The following is a 21567-nucleotide window of genomic DNA, read 5'->3' as shown; positions in this document are numbered from 1 at the left end:
ACTGGAGTTATTACAGAGAAATCTTGAGTTTTACGAACAAGAGAAAGAATGTAAGAGTATTCATGGAGAGCCATCGGTTCCTGCCGATAAAGTAGTGGAACACACATAAAAAATTCTTGGACTTAGTGCAAGAACACCAGGAAGTAAGAGAGTCTTACTGCAAAATTTGAAAGATGTAGATGTGAACCATAATGATTCCGAGGTGTTTGGATCAGATAATGTCATTTTAGCAACTCCCAGAAAGAAGAAAAAGCAGTCTCACCCCATCACCGACTTAAGATTATTTCCAGAGTGATGCTATTTGCAGGAACAATTATGCTTACTACTGCAGGAAAGAGTATCCTACTGTAGCAAAGTTGCTAGTGTTGTTAAAAAAAGTGAACTTTCCATGGGTGGGAAAGCATCACTGAAAATTATACACAAAAGTATGGTTTTCCATTACGAAGCTCTAGATGGACGGGAAGTCCTGTCAGAAAAGGCACATACCGTACAGAATCGAAGCATATTCTTGTACGAAATTGTGGGCAAGGGAATTCATTCCATAATATACCTAGATGAAATGTGGATTAATGCCAGGAAAGTTGTCAGTAAATGCTGGATGGATGACACTCCAAGCAGTAGGGGTCATCAGCCGACAGGAAAAGAAGCTAGATGTGGTCCACGCAGGTTCTTATAGTGGTTTTGTTCCTGATTCACTTCTAGTTAGTTAGTTGGTTGCATGTTCCACTGATCAATTGTACAGTACGGTAGCCGTTATGATGGGGAACATGTCAAGTGCACAAGAAATGCACATATGAAACAAGATCTTACAACACAGAGATAAAGATTAATATTTCTATTATTTATCCCATTCCCTTAAATGGCACAAAATGCATATAGTATATTTATAGATTTATACTCGTGAATGTCACTGTTGTTTTTAAACTGGTCCATGTTGTTGAGAACAAAGTTCATTAGTGAGTAAATGTACTGTGAGGCTGTTGTAATAATTCTCAATCTTTTAAAAAGATGCCTACAAGATGTGCGACTATGAACCCCACACATTATTCTAACCGCTTATTATTATTATTCTGATTGAAAAAGTTGCTGAACTTAGTCGCTTTAGAAGATCCAAAATATGAATTTTCCAATTAAAATTCTCATCTATATGTACACCCAAAAACTTAGTATGCTCTACCCTGTCTACTGACTTCTGTTGATGTGTTACATTTATTAAAGGAACTGTACTTTTTGCAGCAGAAAATTGGATGTACTGTTTCCCCCCCCCCCTCCCCCCCCCCCTTCCATGTGGTACCTGGCTTTTTCTTTTGAACTGTTCTCAGCAATTTTTTCTCCTAAAGCTAAGAAATGGTTGTTAAATACATTAGCTACTTGTGTACTGTTGGTTAAGATGGTCTCGTTCTCTTCAATAGTAATACTACCTACCTCAGTGGTTACTTTTCCTGTCTCCCTTCTAACAACATTCCATATTGATTTGATTTTATTGCGTCTTTCTTGTGGGCCTCGTTTTGATGAGTGTGAAATCGCAACTGTTTACATTTCCAAAAGGCCCCACAGACAAGCATCGCTTCACAGGAATCCATTATATGGGCAACCAATCGCTTCATAGATAGCATGTATGGACAAATCACAGCAGTCAGTCACTGATCGCTGGTCACGTGGAAATCCAGGCAATCTGATGAACCACACGTGATTTGTGCAGGATGGCTGCCTTTCCGGTTAGCAGAGATGTGTGGCAATATGACTGCAACTTGTTTCTCTATTCATCAAGCATAGTTGTGCAGTGTTGCTTCATTTCGCTTTGCCCGTGTTGAGTAAGAAATTTACTTTTCTGAGACTGAATCCAAGAAACTGCCAATGTTAGATAGAATCTGGCCTGGGGTGAAACACTGGCTAATTTGTTGTTTTATTCCACAAGAAAACTGGCAATTGAGCTCATAATTATGAAGATGTGAAGTCATGCACATGAATACTAAATGAAATCCGTTAAATTTTGGTTACACAATAAATCACACAAATATAAAGGCTGTAAATTCAACTTAATACCTAAAAATAATGATAACATGTCTGACCACCGAAATATTGTGCCTGTTGGACACCATGAACCGACAACACTCCGCAGACTATTCTATCATTCTATCAACAAATATGCTGGAGAAAATTAAGAACAACAAACACAAAGCTGTTTTGACAAAAGGACTTTTTTTTATCCCTTTTCCTTACATATATACTACCCATTCGCCCTTCTTTCTTGGCCACAGAGGCGCAGGTGTGTGTGTGTGTGTGTGTGTGTGTGTGTGTGTGTGGCGGGGGAGGGGGGGGGGGGGGGAGTTGGGGGCAGTGTGGGATGGGGGGAGGGGATTTTTAAGTGTATTTTTCCAATTTCTTGTTTGTTGTTTTCAGCCTGAAATTTCCATTAATATGTTATAGAATGCATGATGTGTGCTGTTCAGCACACAAGTATATCTTTTTCTTTATCAAAAGTATATGTGCCACATAAGTGCTTATTTCTGACAAGGATATAAATAACCGTACCTCATGACTCAAGTTGGAATGTTTGACTGTTGTGAAGCATATATTGTACTCCTGTATAATGCTTGGATACAAGGAGTTGAAGTCCATCAGAAGCACCAGTTTATCGTAAAAGCCCTTTTTGGGTTCCAAAACAAGGCCACCAGCATACTGTGCCTTCTTTCGGCTTTTACGAATTGTCCCGTCTCCATCTTCTTCATTATCACCATCAAAATCCTCCTGTATTGATATTAATTCATATTTATTCAGGGTAAGATTAAACAAAAACTTAAAAAGTATATACAGAGCAAACTGGTAATGTATCCTTCTATTAGAACAAATGTATTTCAAAATGAAGCACATAGTTTCAAAAGCTATTTCCTTTGATTTTTTGTGTTCTGTCTAACTGACCACTAAAAATTCTTTTACTAACTAAATGTTGGCTCCTTTTTTGTACCTACAAAAGGAAGGAAAGTACAAAGATGAAGATAACACTGCCATAAAGTTTCTCAATAGGTTTGGAACCAACTTTTGCATCATAAGGGAAACAGAGAAAGTTAGATGTTCATGATGGCTTAAGAACTTAATGGCTCTTGAACTATAAACTAATGAGAAGTAAGATACATTACAATTGGCCATAACCATCATAACCATTATTGGAACCTCTCGGATGGAACTCTATGCAAAACTATGGGAAAAGCAACCACTCACCTACCGTAGACCCGATGTGTGGCATGTCATTGCGCCACATGTAAACATCGTTAAGTGTGGCTACTTTCAGTGGACCTTCTTACTGGTATAGAAATACATAAATTGTGGCACAGAGTTTACTGATGTCAATAGATATGCTAATAACCTATTAGAAACCTGAAAAGCTGCTGCATGGGGCTGCAGCTGTCATAGAGAATGTGAATGACATAAAACATTTTGCCATATTTCTGGAATACACGACAGTAATGAGTTCTAACTAAATAATTCCATCTTCTAAAAATGTAGGTGCTGATGATTGAATATTACAGAATCGTCAGATTAATTAGTCCTGACTGCAAACTAAATATTTTTTTAAGACAGATGAATTACCCTCAGACTTCAAGAATTGCTATTCCAGAGGGCGGCGGTATTGATAAGTCATAGTTACAAAATGTATATTCAAATTATTTACTGATAGAAGGTGACCTTGGGGAAGATCATTTTGGGCTCTGGAAAATTGTGTTGCAGCAATTAAAACAGTCCAGCTTTGATCCACCTTCAGCAACTTGCTGACCAGGGCCCAAAAGTTCTGAGAGACGAACGGTCTCTTAACATCTGTTACAGTCAGGTTAGTACTGTATTTCCTTTCCAAAGTTACATTTTTTTGTACCCTCTGAGACACTTATTTGTCCCACCCTATATGTGCTAATCTCTGAGGATGAGTGAAGATACATGGTAATATCAGCATAAGAATTCTGTCACTGTCAGAGGGGAAAAGTGGCCATATACCCAACCCATGTGGTCCAGACTGCCAGACACAGGTGAGGTACAGTTATTTGTAGGTAAAGCAGACAGTAAGAGATGCTCAAAGGGTATCTTTGAGTCACAGCCGTATTTTCAGTGGGCAAGGCTGCATTGGATCTACTCCAATACAATGGTAACATTGCTAAAGTAGTAGTAGCACTGAACTACTATGAGGAAGGGAGATTACAGGGACGATAAAAATGGAACTTGTTAAGATAAAGCCATTAGTGATAGGTAATTTTTTGTCTTTTTTTCTGTCATTTCTTTCACTTTTTTTGATTTTAGTATTCTTATCTTAGATGGTGTAGCATAGTTATGATCGATAATAATGTTAAAACATATTTCTTTTTCTCTAAAGGATAAATCTGTTTTCTTATTATTACCTGAATATGAAAAAGCTTTAAATTTTTTTGCTTATTTTATTTGCATCTGCTATATTAACCATGAAGTGATGAACTGGTAGGTAAATCGTAGACATGAAAGCGCACACAGCAATATCAGAAACACAGTTGAGCAGTGATATACAAGGGGTATTTGAAAAGTCTGTGCAAAAATAAAAACTACTTACGTGTTTGGGGTAAACCTTTTTTTATTTTTCGACATAGCCTCATTTTAGACTTATACACTTTGTCCAACTCTGTTCTAATTTGTTGACCCCTTCCGAATAATAGGAACTGTCCAAGTCTGCAAAATATCTATTAAATGCTGCAATCACCCCCTCATTTGAATAAAATCTTTGTCCTGCCAGCCATTTCTTCAAATTGGAGAACAAATAGTAGTCCGAGGGAGCCAAGTCTGGAGAATAGGGGGGATGTGAAACGAGTTGCAATCCTATTTCCAATAATTTTGCGACCACAGCTGCAGATGTGTGTTGGTGCATTGTCATGATGGAAAAGGAATTTTTTGCGGTCCAATTGCTGGCGTTTTTTCCTGCAGCTCGGTTTTCAAATGGTCCAATAACGATGAATAACATGCACTTGTAATAGTTTTACCCTTTTCCAGATAGTCGATGAGGATTATCCCTTGTGAATCCCAAAAGACAGTCGCCATAATCTTTCCAGCCAAAGGAATGGTCTTCGCCTTTTTTGGTGCAGATTCTCCCTTGGTAACCTATTGTTTAGATTGTTGTTTGGTCTTAGGAGTATAGTAATGTACCCATGTTTCGTCCACAGTGACGAAACTACGTTTAAAGTCCTGTAGATTCTTCCTGAACAGCTGCAAATCATCCTCGCAACACTTCACACGATTCCGTTTTTGCTCAAGCGTGAGCAATCGCGGATCCCATCTTGCGGATAGCTTTCTCATGTCCAGATGTTTATACAAAATATTATGTACCCATTCATTCGAGATGCCCACAGCTCTAGCAATCTCACACACCTTAACTCTTCTGTCATCCATAACCATATTATGGATTTTATCAATGATTTCTGGAGTATTAACCTCCACAGGGCGTCCAGAACGTTCAGCATCACTTGTGCCCATATGGCCACTTTGAAATTTTGGAAACCACTTATAAACTGTTCTAATCAAAGGTGCAGAGTCACTGTAATGTTTATCAAGCTTCTCTTTAGTCTCCTGAGGTGTTTTGCCTTTCATAAAGTAATATTTAATCACCACACGAAATTCTTTTCCATCCATTTTTTGACAAGCACTCGACTTCCTTGATTCACACGAATGCCAAACACAAAGAAATAGACCAATATGGCTGAAATTTGGTGTACATTCTTTCCAAAGATGCTACTAACTAAACATGACCTTGATACGGGCCGGTGGTGCCGTCTCTGGGACTTTGCATGAACTATTAAAACGCTCCTTGTACAGTGAGGGAAAGTTAGTGAGTGCTTGTACAACAATGTGGCAAGACATGCGTTTGTTGATTTGAGATGAAAAAGAACTTGTCGGGACTGCGAATCATGGAACTTAAAGGCTGAAGATTGGGCTTACCATCACAGTGCATAATGAAAGTTGAAGTGATCATTATGAACAGAAAGATCATATGGTTTGGGTGTTACTAAACGGACTGCCTATCAACCGTTACTGAAAATAAGTCCCCGAAAATCAGTATTTCCTTCTCATCCCATCCTGCAAGCCTCCCTTGGAGTTCTGAACTTTACCCCTTTCCCTTAACCTCTCCAGTCCTTTTCCTTACCCCTCTTCCTTCCCCTTCAATTCTTCTACCAGAAGAAAGAGCCACTGGCTCCAAAAGAATATAAAATTTAAACCTGTTTGCGTGCGTGTTCTGCTGCCACTTGGTGAGCAGATTTTTCTATCTATCCATTTACATTAGACCGAGGAGCCAAAGGAACTGGTACACCTGCCTAATATCATGTAAGGCGCCCACCAGCACGCGGTACTGCCGCAACACGACGTGGCATGGACTCAACTAATGTCTGAAGTAGTGCTGGAGGGAACTGACATCATGATTCCTTGTAGGGCTGTCAATAAACAATAAATCTGTAAGAGTACGGAGGAGGAGGGAGGGGGGGAGGGGGGGGGGGGGGGGAGTTCTTCTGAATCTAATGGCCAGCTGAAGTATTTAAACTCAGAAGAGTGTTCCTGGAGCCACTCTGTAGCAATTCTGGACATGTGGGGTGACACACTTTTCTGCTGGAAGTGGCCAAATCTGTCGGAATTCACAATGGATATGAATGGATGTACATGATTATACAGGATGCATACATACATGTCACCTGTAAGAGTCACATCTAGATGTATCAGGAGTCCCATATCACTCAACTGCACATGCCCCACACTATTACAGAGCCTCCACCAGCTTGAACAGTCCCCTGCTGACAAATACAATTTGAAATGAGACTTGTCCGACCAGGCAATATGTATCCAGTCATCAGCATCCAATGTCTGTGTTGATGGGCGCAGGCGAGGCATTAAGCTTTGTGTTGTGCAGTCATTAAAGGTACACAAGTGGCCCTTCGGCTCCGAAAGCCCATATTGACCACATTTCGTTGAATGGTTCACATGCCGACACTTGTTGATGGTCTGGCACTGATATCCACAGGAATTTGCGGAAGGGTTATACTTCTGTCACATTGAACAATTCTCTTCAGTTGTTGCTGGTCCCATTCTTGCAGGATCTTTCTCCACTCACAGTGATGTAAGAGATTTGATGTCTTACCGGATTCCGGATATTCAGGTACACTTGTGAAATTGTCGTATGGGAAAATCCCAACTTCACTGCTACCTCAGAGATGCCGTGTCCCATCGCTCGTGCGCCGACTATAACACCGCGTTCAAATTCCCTTAAATGTTGATAACCTGCCACTGTAGCAGCAGTAACCGATCTAACAACTGCAACAGACACTTGCTGTCTTATATAGGTGCTACCAACACAGCACCGCATTTACATATCTCTGTATTTGAACACACATGCCTATACCAGTTTCTTTGGCACTTCAGTGTCTATTGACGATATAAACTTTGGTAGATTGGAATGTGCAAGTGACAGGACACAACAATGGACAGCAGTAAGTCTGTGTGATTGGTGATCATTTACAACTCTTAGTTGGATTATTTACATGTATTCAGAAAAGATATTACAGTAGTGTCAAATTCTGCCATTCTTGGTATAGCAAATGAAATGCCCAAGAAAATATAAATATTTTTTAGACCCTCATACCCCGTCATAAAGAGGGAAAAAATTGGGAAAAGTCATATGATTTCATTGATAAGTAGTCACTTACGGAAACTGCAGATCATACATAAATGGAAATATACTGGCCTAGTGTCTTAAGACTTAACATGCAGTTGACAAACATATGCATTCTGTGTCTTTGCAGAATTGCTCTGAGCTATGATCCAAGGATTGGATCTATCAGAGGGGAGATATGTAGCACCGCTACTATTTTTCAGCTCTAAGTAACGAAATAGCAGTGCTGCCACAGCTGTTGCAAAAGGGCCCTGATTGTCATTGAGCACAGAACTGAGCAAAACACTTACATGTCAGATGCAGCAATACCACCAGCCTGTTTCCACTTTGCAGACCAGGGGCCAGCACCCACAGTGCCGACAACACTGCAAAAAGGCAAAGGAACAACAGGGCAATTGCTAAACCTTCTAGCCACCGCCATGTTTTGGTGTGTGTCGTTGGAAGCGGTGCCCTGGCACAACAAGTTGGCACCGAACCTGTACAAATAGCCCAGCAAAAGCAGCACAGTATGGTAGCACGACCAACAAGGGGAGGACTACACCAGATGATCAAGTGACATTGTTCCGCCTGCAGCCACTACGAGACATGGGCTCCACCACCGACAAGCCTATTGCTGGTTCTCCCAGCTGGCGGGCAACCTCTGGGCTTACTTCAGCTGCAGCCAGCTTCCCACCCTGGAGAGCAACCATTTGTGATCAGCACAGTGCAGCTATTTCACCGCCTGCACTTGTGCAGCAAACTGTTGATGTATGCCTCTACTAGCAAAGGTGGACACCACCACTGGTAGCTGTCTTCCTATACAAGAATTATGACAGTCTTCTGCATCTGGGGCGCCCTGCCCTGAGTTGCACTGGCGAACGGACATCACCTATCAGAATAGTCCATGGGTGTACTGCCATGGGTGTCAAATGTGCAGAATATTTTGGTAATCAGACATGTCGTCATCGTCAGGTGCGCTAACAAACTCAACTCCTGAGGGTGTGTGGTCAACTGATATCTCCTGCCCCAAAAGCTAGTCCCTCGGTGGTCTGTGCCCATGGCCACACGTGGAGAGTCATGGATACACTATCGTTGATGACTGTGACAGCACTTATGAAAGTTTTCTGTCCACCATGGTCGCCAGATCATTTTGTTTGCTGAGAGTCTTCTTAATTGAAATCAGTGCTGCTTCCCAAGCATTGCTAAGATTATAGCTGCAATCTTGGCTAATGAGATCATCCCTGATGCGAATTTCTAGAGGAGTCAGAAATTCACACCAGGGATGATCTCATCGACCATGATCGCAGCTAAGATCTTCGCAAGTCTTGGGAAACAGCAGTGAATTTAATTAAGAAGACTCTCAGAAAACAACATGATCTGGTGACCACGGTGGACAGAGAACTGGCATTAACGCTATCATAGATGGCAATGCAATCGTCTCAACAACTGCTGACATGCGACCCGCGGGCACAGACTGGAGGGAGCAGCTCATGGAGGCAGGGGATGTGAGTCAGCTACTTGCCCTCAAAAACTCAGTTCATCAGCGCACCTGATGATGGCAACATGTCTGACTGCCAAAATATTGTGCCCTTTGGACACTGTGAGATGGCAGTACATCCGTGGACTGTTCAATCAACAAATACACCATAAGAAACTGAAGAATCATGCCATGTATCAGCATTCCGAAGCAGCTACCAGCAGGCCACTGAGTATCCGCTGCAGCAGCACACCATGCTCACTGCTGTCATCACACATCAAAGGGGCATTGGCACAATGGAACAATGCCATGAGTGCTGCAGTTTGTTTTCTAATAAAATGTGTGTCTGTTGATCATCAACACTACCATTGTAGAGGCTATCTACCCCAGGCTCTACAATATGGAGGGATGGATGTCGCAAGTTAATTTTATGCTTCTCGATTTCTTTTTCATTTTGTGTATTTCATTCAGTTGTTTAATTTCACTTGAATGTGACTAAGTTACAATTTATTTAGAAATTAACATCTATGTTTTCAGAAAATAAAACAATGCAATTATTTACCCAAAGATTTATTACTTTCTGTAATGACATACTATCAAATTTATAGAATACACCAAATTGAGGAGACTTTTGGTGAAGTTTTCACATCAGTCAACACAGCTTTCAAACAGAGGATGAAGTTAAGAAGTCTTTATGTAAATATGACTAGCATGTATTTCACATTGGAAAAGTCACAGCCAAAAATACATGAAAACTGGAACAGAGTTTCAGAAATAGAAGATCTAGGGAATTTCTGAGCAAATGATTATACGAACATGATTTCTTAACTAAATCCACATTACAAATAAGAGTATTAACTTTATAACAATGAACTCCTATAGTTTTTGTTTAACTGTGAAATACTTACATGTGCAACCTTTTTCCTGCCATACTCTTTATCCGGAACAATGTAATCCTTCTCTGAGAAGGCATGGAGTAGGAGAAATTCATTCCGTTCAGATCGACCACCAAGCAAAGTTCGAGACATGACATTTCCTACAACAAGCGAATACCAAAGTATTTACACAAGCACATAACAAAAGTGTTAAAATCATGTTTTGTGTAGAATGTAACAATAAAACTACAGTATCTGTAATAAACAGTTATAAAAAAGGTAGTGGTGGGTAGGGAGGCCACAGCACATGTGGTTCACTGCAGAAACTTTGTACTGAAAAGACAACAAAATTTCATGTAGTCAGTATTCTCTAACTGATGAAAATAGCGTCACTCTTAATGCATTAAATTGAAAGCATTATCAATGCTACATGATCTCTCACATTTTCTCAGTGGCGGGTGTGATGAGGATGAGGATTATCATCATCATTATTTGTGTTGTAAGGCCCTTAATGGCAAGGTCACCAGCATCCAAAATGAAATAAAGAGGGATGAAGTTGATGACTATAAACTAAAAAAGAACACTATGTTTTAAACCAGCTACATCAACAAGCATGATTTTAAATTACAACACTGACATTTTGGGATTAATAAAAAAGCAACCATAAAATGCAGATAAATCACACCAGAATAACAAAATAAGATCAAGGGTAAAATTCCAGTACAGGCACATCAAAAGGGGCCCTGATTATTGTGGTGTGGTATCTACTTAGAAATAATGGATGACAAAGCCATTCTGCAACACATTAAAATCTCCCAATATTTCGGGAAGGAGTCCTGGAATCGCACAGAAACTTAAAACACAAACCAAACTCATTTCATTATTAGATAAAATATAGGGCAGATCCTGAGCGAGACCCACATTTGTCCTAACGTTGTCATGCACAAGCAGTTAAATATCAATAACTGTGTTCCACATCTGTGAGACACTGGTAGTCCCTCACAGTGCAAAAGAAAGGTGTGTCAATGGGAAATGTTCCACTTGAAGCCTTGCAAGGGCTACTTCTTCAGCTCGTCATGGATGGAAGGAAGTAAACCACGGTCACTCTGAAGGTTTCGCTGCACACAGTATATTACTCTGTACTTCCAGTCATTGAGCCTTCCAGTAACTCATTGTCTTCTCAGTCATATATGTGGTAACAGCCTGCACGAGAACTGAACAGTGATTAGAAGGTAAAAAGGAACATGTGTGCTTGGCATCAGCAAGTTTATTTCCCCGGATCCCGATGTGCCCTGGAACCCAGCAGCAAATAATTTCCTTTTTCATCCCGCAAAAAGAGGAGAACGTCCTTGACTTCTTGCACAAGCTATCTGATGAGTGCATAGCAAGAAGGGCACTTAGGGAATCTGAGCAGATAAGGAATTTCTTGCCATGATGCTTCTCGCCTACTCCAGTGCTCTGTTGATAGCAAACAATTCTGCATAAGAATCTGTAAACTGCTCTGGGAGCCCAATCCTAAGAACGAAGTCAGAGAACATGGTGGAACAGCAAAATAAGTGGCAAAGACCGGGTGTTTATATGCCTTGTATTTTTTCTTGGCTTCTGCATAAGAGACGGACATTGCCACATTTATTTCCATACCTGCCAACTTCTTGGACTATCAGTAAAATTCACGCACGGCCAAAAATCTAATGATTTTTGACATACCCCGGGTTGATGAAAATAGTAATAGTTCTGTGCTACAAAATACAATAACTCATGTTTTAAACAGGATACCTCAATGAAATCACATTTACTTACATCACAGGCCAATGATTTGTAGATGGACATAACAATCAAGAAGGAATCCGTGTTAAACAGCAGCAGGCATGGTGAATATTGGTTTGGAGCATACACAACAGAACTTCCTTTATAAATTAAGCAGATCTATGAAAACTGAAAGAGGCTTTACACAATAAAACTTGTTTAATGTAAAATGGGCAAGAAATAATATAATGGACGCTGCAAATCGCATGCTAGTTCGACTTTTAAGTCATAGTCATGGCCTTTTTCGTTTCTTGCAAAAAGTCTTGAGAAAATGATTTATCATAACAGGGACCAGAATTCCTGGTCTTGAAAACAGAAATACACTCAAGAGAGTCAATGGACATGGGTGATCTGAACTCTGTTCTCTTTTTCTTCACAAGGCTGAAAATGCGTCCAGATCTTGCATTGCTATGGAGTGTGGTGAAAATAGAGAGCATTACTCTAAAAATTTGGTTATACTTATGAAGTTCATCCGCTCTCCAAGTTCCCAACTGGAATCACTTGTATCACCTTGATAAGTAACCAAATTGTCACCTACCTGAATAGCTCTAACTTCCTTTGAAGCCCATTCACCACCTCATCTGCAGTTTCATTCTCTTCCTTGCATAACATGATAGGAAACTATCCCAAGAAAACATAAATGGAAGAAAACTGTACATTTTCAATTTTTCTAACCAAGTAGCTTGAGTGTGCTTAACACATCATCCTTGAGTGGAAACTTGTTGATGACATAGTTACAGGCAGTACAAAAGTAGTATCTCACTGATGAAAAGAAAAGGAATATATCTGTATCCTGGAGATCATTCACTATGTTTTGATGTCATGAGTTCTTTCATTTTGAATCAAGTTGCACTCAACTTCAAGCAATGACGAGATTTTGACGATTTTGGGCTTCACAAACCTGGTGAACAACTGCTTCAGCAAATCCATTAGGAGCTGTAATAAAAAGTGATCTTGTGGGGAACAAGTCTGAAGGGCAATATTCAATTTGTCAAATACAGGAATAGTCACAAGAAGCAAAGGGCAAAAGGCCTTGTCCAAGTCTGAGTAAAGGAACATAAATAATTTTTCATCACATGCTGCAGCAGAAGTCTTACTTTTTAGGATAGGTTCGACACATTTGGAAGAATATATTTTTCTTTTAGGTGCATGAGTAGTAGCAGAATCAAGAATTCTATTCTTCTGATACTCTTTGGACCCACTTTGTTGAACTCTAGGTATTCTGAAAGACGTCAAGCTTGTGGAAATGTTTTGGGTCCTTAATATTACTTCCTCCTTGAAAAAACAAAGATGCAGATCACAGTGGTCCAAAAGTCTATACAAACTTCTGCCTAAAGATAACCACCTAGTATGCACATACTTCAGATTTTTCTTTGCCTCTTTATTGTGCAAGTTCTGAAATTTCTGAAGGTGTTTTTTCCTCTTGATACTCTTCTCTAAGAAATAAAATATATCACCAAGGATCTCATCCACTTCACAAGTAATCTTCCAGCATCTTTCCCAGCTGCTAGATTAATCAGGTGGGAAATGCAACCTATGATGGCAATACCTGGTTTAACGTCCTTCAGAACTGCTGAAACCCCATTTTTGTGTCCTATCATAACAGGAGCATTGTCAGAGCAGAAAACCGAAGTTTTCAATTGGTATGTTATGAGAAATCAGCTGTGGTAAGATCATGTAACCTATCTTTTGCCTTGTTGAGCCCCATCTAATGTTGGTATGGATAGCACAGTGCTCACTGTTTGGTCCCGCGGGATATCACAGGATGTAATAACAGGATACAACTTGGCATTTGTATAATTGCTCCCAGCCACTGCCAAAGAAAATGGTCTGTTCCGAAGGCAATTAACAACTTCAGATGACGCCTTTTTGGTCATTTTATTCACAACACATATAATTTTCATGCAACCACACCTATATTTCTTTACAACTTCTTATGTGGGAAATATCATCTGAAATAAAGCACCAGCATGATCACCCGACTTGAGGGCCACTGTGTTCCATCAAAAAGGAAGTAAAACCAGACACTCAGTCCTAATTACATCACTGTCAATGTTTCCAGACCTGGCAAAAGAGGTGTTGACTTTCTTGTTATCTTTCTTTGATTAACATAATTTACTTGTTAACCGCACTTCACATGACTACTTAAATTGTTTCTTCGACCATGTGCAATATTAATATCAAAAGAAACATGTCAAAGCAAACAAAGTCTTAAACCATTAACCCTCTCATGACCCATGGGACATTTGTGTCCCACTTCACTTTTTCGTGCTTCATAACCAACGGGACAACAGAAACCCACATCTGTGGTGTGCTACCATCTACTGGAAGCCTTTGCTACTATCTGAAACCATTATAGACTTCTTCCCGCCAAACAGCTGCATTCTGCTGGAAGTTGTTTGATGCAGTGAACTTGTTTGATCACTTCTGTGAAAGTTTTTGCATATTTTTCAACTTTTCTTTTGTAAATAAGCAAGGTAAGCATAATAACTGTAATTATTGTGTTTCTTATCATTTATTTGTAAATATTATATGGAATTTCAGTGTAAAATGTATTTCAGTGACTTGGTAAATAGGTTTTAGTTTTTGACTGCATGAAATATCAATCACGTGGTCAGTGGGACATATTTGTCCCACATATTATTTATAATTTCGTTATACATTCGACATTTTGGCTTTATTTCTTTCTCTGTGCAATGCTACATCACTTGGCACAGTAAAGTATTCATACAATAATAATACAAATAACAACAACAACAACAACAACAACAACAATGCAGACCTTACTTCCGTTTTCTTTTTAGAAATGTCACGTCTGAAAGATGAAGGACTTCTTGAGTATTACTTTTCGCTTCCTGATAATGAAGAATTTTCAGACGAAGCAAGTGAGGATGAAGCTGCAGATGAACTCACCCATCTTGATGCATCCAATAGTACATCTATTGATACTACACCGCATACGACATTGGCTGAGCCACCTAGCTATGGTCGTCACAACAATGGTGACAGTGCTAGACTGGAGGTGGCAGAAAATGATGGTATCGCGTGTGCAGTAAAAGAAAATGTCGTCAAAGTTACCAATGACACTGCAAAGGAAGTTATTGTGTGTGCAGAACAAGAGAATGGGGCCAAACATGCCAATGAAACTGAAACAGAGTGGACTGACACCATAACTTATTTTGAAAGCTTATCAGCATCTCTTTATGGAAGTGCAGATATGAAGTTTGATTTTGGACAAAATGATAAAGAAATAGATTATTTTTTTACAATTTTTACTGATGATTGTTTGAGGAAGATCAAAGATGAAACTAACCTCTATGCAACTCAAATTTGTGACAACATTACTATAGGTAAAAGGGTAAGACAGGCCAGCTGCAATTGTAAAGACACTGATGTTGAAGAGATAAAATATTTTATTGCCATTCACATTCTAATGGGAATACATAGGCTGCCTGAGCCAAGTCACTATCCGTCCACCGACCACTTTTAGGTGTAAGTGCAATTTCTCAACTAATGAGTAAAACTAGGTTTAAAAAAACTGACTGAAAAGATTCATTGCAATGACAATGCTACAGCAGTACCAAGAGGTGGAGCTTGTTATGATGGACTACACAAATTACGCCCAATAAGTGACACTATCAATAACAATTTGAAAAAAGTACACACTCCATAAGTATCATGGCTTTTGATGAAAGTATGGTCCCATTCAAAGGGCGCTTTTCTATAAAGCAGTAGCTTCCAATGAAGTATGTAAAACGAGGTTACAAAATTTGGTGTCTCACCAATTCAAAAACAGGTTTCATAACCCAGTTCGAGGTGTATACCGGAAAGAAGCACACCCAAGACTATTGTTCATTTTGGGAAAAAATGTTGTGCTCCATCTTACTGAATCACACCTGCAGTCTCACCGACTAATTGTGTTTGATAACTTTTTCATATCATACAACCTGATGAAGTCACCAAATGAAAAGAGGACAAACAGGAAGGGACTTCCAGGCATGATGAAGAAACAAGACAAATTGCAATGGGGGCAGTTTAAGTTCAAAACAAAGGGATGTGTCTCAGCAATAAAATGGCAAGACAAGACTGTGACAATACTACGCACTTATCATAGCCCAAAAGTTGTAACGTTCCTCAATAGGAAAAACAGAGATGGTACTTCATCAGAGGTATTCTGTCCTAAAGCAGTTGCCGAGTATAATACACTTAAGGGAGGTGTGGATCGCTTTGATCAGATGTGTGGGAGATATGCAATTAGAAGACGATCTCTAAAGTGGTGGCATCGTCTTTTCTTTTTCGTAATTGACCTGGCAATTGTTAACAGTTTCATAATGTGGAACTGTAAGCACGGAGGAGGTCATAACCAGTTATCCTTTCACAGTTCGCTTATCAGACAACTAACAGCGGGTCATGAAATCAAAAGAAGAGGAACACCGAATTTTCTAAGAAGAAACAAGTCAGGTGTCAAGCTGTAAAACATTTCCCAGTAAAAGACACGAGGAAACGCTGCAGGTTCTGCAGCACAAAGCAGAAGGAAGTACGAACCAACATGATGTGCATACACTGCAAAGATCCTCTACGTGCACATCCCTGCTTCGAAAAATTTCATAGAAAATAAATGTTCCTGATATCGGCATTGGTAAAATTAACATCAAACATCATTTGTAATATAACCCTTGTATTTGTTTAAACTGTCACAAAAATTAATTATTTTTTTGTAAAAGTTGCAGCTGAAATTAAATGTTCTCTCTTATGCTCTGTTTTTATTCAAACCTATGCAATACTCCCACCTAATGACCAATGGGACATGTAAGTCCTACTTAAAATATTTTAAAAAAACTGGTCATAGCAATCATACACTTTTTATACATTTCACTTTAGAAGCTATTCCTTAAGCAAAATACAAAACAAACATTTAAAAAACTGAGCAAAAAATAGTTTGGTCACGAAAAGGTTAAAACGTGACGTCAACCTTGTGAACAAAGAATATGCACATGGTACCCCGCCCCCCCCCCCCCTCTCTCTCTCTCTCTCTCTCTCTCTCTCTCTCTCTCTCTCTCTCTCTCACACACACACACACACACACACACACACACACACACACACACACACAGACACACACAGACAAACACACACACACATGTGAAATGAATGTAATTAGTCCATATGTGGTCAAAGAATATGGATTAAATAACAATAAGCAAATGGAGCGGAACAAAGAATTTGCAGCGCAGAGCCTGTAGACACATAAGATTCACATGGAAGAACTGTTATCCAGGCTTTAAATTCCTTTCCAATGAAGACACAAACATCACACAGTTATAAGTACCAATCGTTACAAACAACGAGTTGTCAACTATCGTAGACTTGCCTTTAACCCAAGCAAATAATCAATTGTATGGAAGTGGGGTGACATCGAATGTTAACTTTTCATATTTTTTTTTGTGAAGTTGCAAAATGACACCGTCCATCTGTAAAACCGTAAAATGCTGCAATTTCCATACATTTTAAGGGTAAACCATTTAAGCTGGCAGTTTGTATTTCCTATATTTTACGCTCTTCAGCAAATGTTGCCCAGGCTTGGCTCCACAGGCTGACTGACTCCCAAAGCAGTTGATGTATACAGCTGGGCACAGGCAGTCTGTGCCAGATTCATGGGTTGCCTTCCTACATTTCCTACAAGTTGCTTCGCGTCTCCAGCTCAGTACTGTGTGGCCAAATCACTGGCACTTGCACCATCACATAGGATTAGGTATCCCTGTCCACAACAGTACGTCATATGACTACATCCTTGGTGAGAAAGATGTGCATCTCAACAACCGTATCATAATCACCCAATTCCCCCCCCCCCCCCCCCCCAATTCATTAGGAGTTCCACCTGCTTTGATCTGTTGGTTTCAATGAAGAAGGAACCACTTGGTGACGTTTTAATGGATTTTAAGGTACCACTTAATGTTTCTAAACATTTATGGATATAGAAAGGGGCACTTTCTTAAATGACCCCGTCTTCCTGTTGATCATTAGAAAAAGATACTGATTTATGACTTCTTGAGCCCTGTTACTACAGACAACCAGAGAATCGGAAGGACTAGCCTTCCACAGTCTCTTGGAAGAATGACTGCGAGTACTCCCAATGGTGCACCCATTGTGTTGGGAAGGTTTTTAAGTTGGGGATTCATCATGGTATTCCCACGAGCATCTACGGATATGAAGATCCACCCAGACAGAGCCCAGCTTGGCAGGGTACGCCTTACAAAACAGAGGTGAGGCACATCCCCAGAGTTTGCCCAGGAATGAATGTTCCTCCTCAACAGCAATGCATCTCATTAGTGTGCAGCATACCTTGAGACTGAGGTTCATTTTTACATATATTAAAGACAATTATACCATCATCGCGATCTGGGAGGTGAAGTCGAGATCCTCAATCGCTGTGACGCATAATGTCCCACTGCCGCACTGCGTGGCAGTCGCTGAAGTACGCACACAGCTCACGATTACGGAGGACTGGCAGGGTTTGCCAGTCCCCAGGTAATGCAACTCTGGTTTGCTAAACCCATACCCAGCAAATGAACACTGAGCTCCCTGAAGTGCTCACCATTTAGCACGGCCAGGGGAGCACAAGTGGCTTATCGAATTCCATGGATATGGCACCCATTAATCCATGGTTTTCTCAGTGCAATTGATTATTGTTGTACTTACGGGCGTTCAGGCAAGTTTTTATTTCCATTTTTGCACAACATTTAGAGAACTGACCAAATAATCTTTTTTCTTCCGGTTCTACCAGTTATGCTGTTACGCGTGCTCACAGCATTTGTAAAGTGTAACGTGGGAGGAACACAAAAAATGAAAACAGGTAAGATAATCATTCACCATTTAGTTGAGGATTTAGCGGTATACTGCTGCACAAAGCAGATTTAGCATTTGTAACTATGTGTCTGTCTACTGCTCTTTGGCCCCCAATCTATGGAGATTTGTTAGCTTTAGAGTTTTACCTTTAATGTTTTATATTTTCGCATAGAATCCAGAACTGACCACCACTTATGACGCCAGGGCTGTCAACAAGAACTAACACTTCACACGGAAGAAAGTTCTAGCAAATTCCAATGTTCCGTGAATAACAAAGTCTCAAAAACCTCCTTAAACCATAAATTTCAAATGATAAATAACTGCATAAGGTGGGAATCAAACTATGGCCTGTTTGACAGCCAGTGACTGCAACTGCTGCACCACCGCAGACGACAAATAGCACACGGCAAAATATTTTAATTTTAATCACAGCACTAACTGTTGTGGCAAGAAACAACAATAATTTTTTTTGAACACTTACAGTATTTTGTCAATATCAAAGACCCATTTGTCTAGTGAGCGATCAACCTTTGCCTTCCCAAAATTCCTATCATTGATCATCATCATCAGTTGTAGCAAGTGTTCTAATCATTGAGATGAACCAGTTCAAGGTTGTTTCAAATAAAGATTTTTAAGGTTACACGAAAGCTCCTCCAGCAGTGTAAGTCTCTTCAACAAAACGTCCTTTGGACAGACAGAATCAAATACTTTTGGTAATTAAACTGCTGACTTATGATACTAGGGAACTAGTTTCACTGTAAATAATTTCAAATAAAACGAAACTGTGTATGACATAAATAAAGGAACAAAAGTCTGAATTAGCGTTTCCAATGTTTAACAGCATCCCTTTTTTAATGATTATTTTCACAACTAATATTTGTGGCTGAATATTTGTAAGATGTAAGACAGCCACATACAACTTTTCTTATAAAGCTAAGCATTTGAAGTACAATTTATTTCACGGATTATTCTGACTAAAACTTCAGTTCCAGAGTCCACAAAATATAATAATTTTTTTCACAGTACTTACCAGCAATATTGGTTATTTGAAGTGCCAAGGGCAAAACATTTAGGTCACACATGAGCCTTAGGATGAAAGCAGCATCCTGCATTGTGAGAGATATAAGGCGTACCAGTGACTCCGATGAATTATACTGATTACGCACTTCATTAGCAGTCAAGTCCCAACGTTTACTTTCATCAACATTTAGAACCTGTATTTCAATTGTGTTATTGGTAACACATCATAAAATGCAAAAAATAAAATATAGTATAACAACTGCTTTAATTGTAAATTACAATTCTTCCAAAACTCCTAATCATAGGCAAAATATGGTGTGTTACTTATAAATCAAGCCAAATATTACAAATACAAATACAACTGTTTCACATGCACATAAAATAGCACATAGGCAATAACTAAATTCATAAAAATATGTAAATTGTGACCATGCATACCAAGTTGCCTGTAAATGTCAATATTTCCTGTCAATAAATTTCAAAAAGACATGTACACTCTGCTACCTGTCTATGGAATTGGTGCACACATGAAAATTGATCTCCAATGACAAAGGCCAGCTACTTGGGAACCAAATAACAAAGTAAATAGCACAAATCTGGTAAGGAAAGTTATGACAGAATGTAAATAATTTAGGGTAAAGGAGAACACTCGCCGAGTACTTGACATGTTGGGTCACTGACAGGCACACAAAAAGAATGTAAACTTTGCTGGGTTTCGCCCAAATTCAAATCCTTTGATGAGCTACCGTGTGCACATCCCCCCCCCCCCCCCCCCCCCCAATAAGTTTTCATTCTGTTTTGTGTGCCTGTCAATGACTCCATTCTTTTTACTGTTTTATCCTTTGGTTTTAGAATGGAATGCCTGCTACGGAATGCCTGCTACCAAGTAACTGTTTCCTCATGTATCTCTGATAGCAAGCCCAAGACATTTCTTGATGATAAGCAACATCATTTTGACTAATTTTATTTCACTTTTCAGGTTTCAATCATGAGAATCAGACTGACAGTTTATACGGTGCTTTCTAAAGTTATCATGGCCTGAGATGTGGTTCACATTCATAATCATCCTCTTTGCCATCTACACTCGTAACAAATGTCATTTACTAAATTATCAGAGACTGCTAATTCCCTCCTCTCTTCTAATTGTACAAAGGTTTTCTTCGAATCTCTCACTATTTCTCACGTTGGTCACATCAAATTATGTTCACGTTAAACACATTAAGGGGACATTGTACGTGAGATTTGACATTTTCTGTTTTCTACTCCATAATGAACTTTGGACTTTCCTGAACATTTTGGCATATAATACATTAAAATCAGACAAATGTGAGATCTTCAAATAGTATTTTGAATGTTGATGTGTGACTGTCAAATTTTGCAGCCACACCTATACTGCCACAGTTGAGCAGTCATATCTTGGCAATCTTGGAACTACACAGTCTAGAAGGCTGTGAATTGCTTTGTTTTGTGTCTACTGCTACGTCTCAAAAGTTGGCATTATGAATCAACAAATCAGCCCTTTGTTTGCGATATAGTTTTCGTTGAAAGCTATTTTTGTAGTAAGCTAACTTCTATTGCCTTTTATACATAAATAAAATGACTAAGCGTTCTGGTTCTGGAGAAGTTAAAGGTAAGATCTGGACAGAACACAGCTAAAGGACTGCAGGAACTGGATGAGCAGAGTTAGCTGCTCAACAAATGACAAAAGACGCAAGAAAGAAAAGGAGGCGGCAAGCACTGGGCTGTTGTGACACTGAAGAAGACACAGACTATGGGCCAGGGCAATTCTAGTTCATAAAAGTTGCTGAAATATAGGTCTGTATAAGAATTTGTAATAAAAAAGTTTGAAACCTCAATAATTCTGAACTACATTTTTTGCAATAAATGACTCGATT

At 39.4% G+C, this 21567-nt stretch overlaps 1 protein-coding gene across 1 annotated transcript in view; it reads right to left on the bottom strand.

Annotated features, from left to right (window-relative positions):
* The window catches only part of LOC124775038 (DNA polymerase alpha catalytic subunit), a 256724-nt gene that overhangs the window by 102289 nt on the left and 132868 nt on the right, over nucleotides 1–21567 (bottom strand). The window contains exons 16-18 of the mRNA XM_047249816.1: nucleotides 19683–19866; nucleotides 10034–10161; nucleotides 2536–2751 (exon numbers count right to left, since the gene is read on the bottom strand). Coding sequence (XP_047105772.1) covers nucleotides 2536–2751; nucleotides 10034–10161; nucleotides 19683–19866 — 528 coding nt within the window. The remainder of the gene's footprint in view (nucleotides 1–2535; nucleotides 2752–10033; nucleotides 10162–19682; nucleotides 19867–21567) is intronic.

Source organism: Schistocerca piceifrons, chromosome 2, assembly GCF_021461385.2.
Source record: "Schistocerca piceifrons isolate TAMUIC-IGC-003096 chromosome 2, iqSchPice1.1, whole genome shotgun sequence".
In the NCBI taxonomy this organism is placed as follows: Eukaryota; Metazoa; Arthropoda; class Insecta; order Orthoptera; family Acrididae; genus Schistocerca; species Schistocerca piceifrons.
This window is presented reverse-complemented; position numbering and strand designations above follow the sequence as displayed.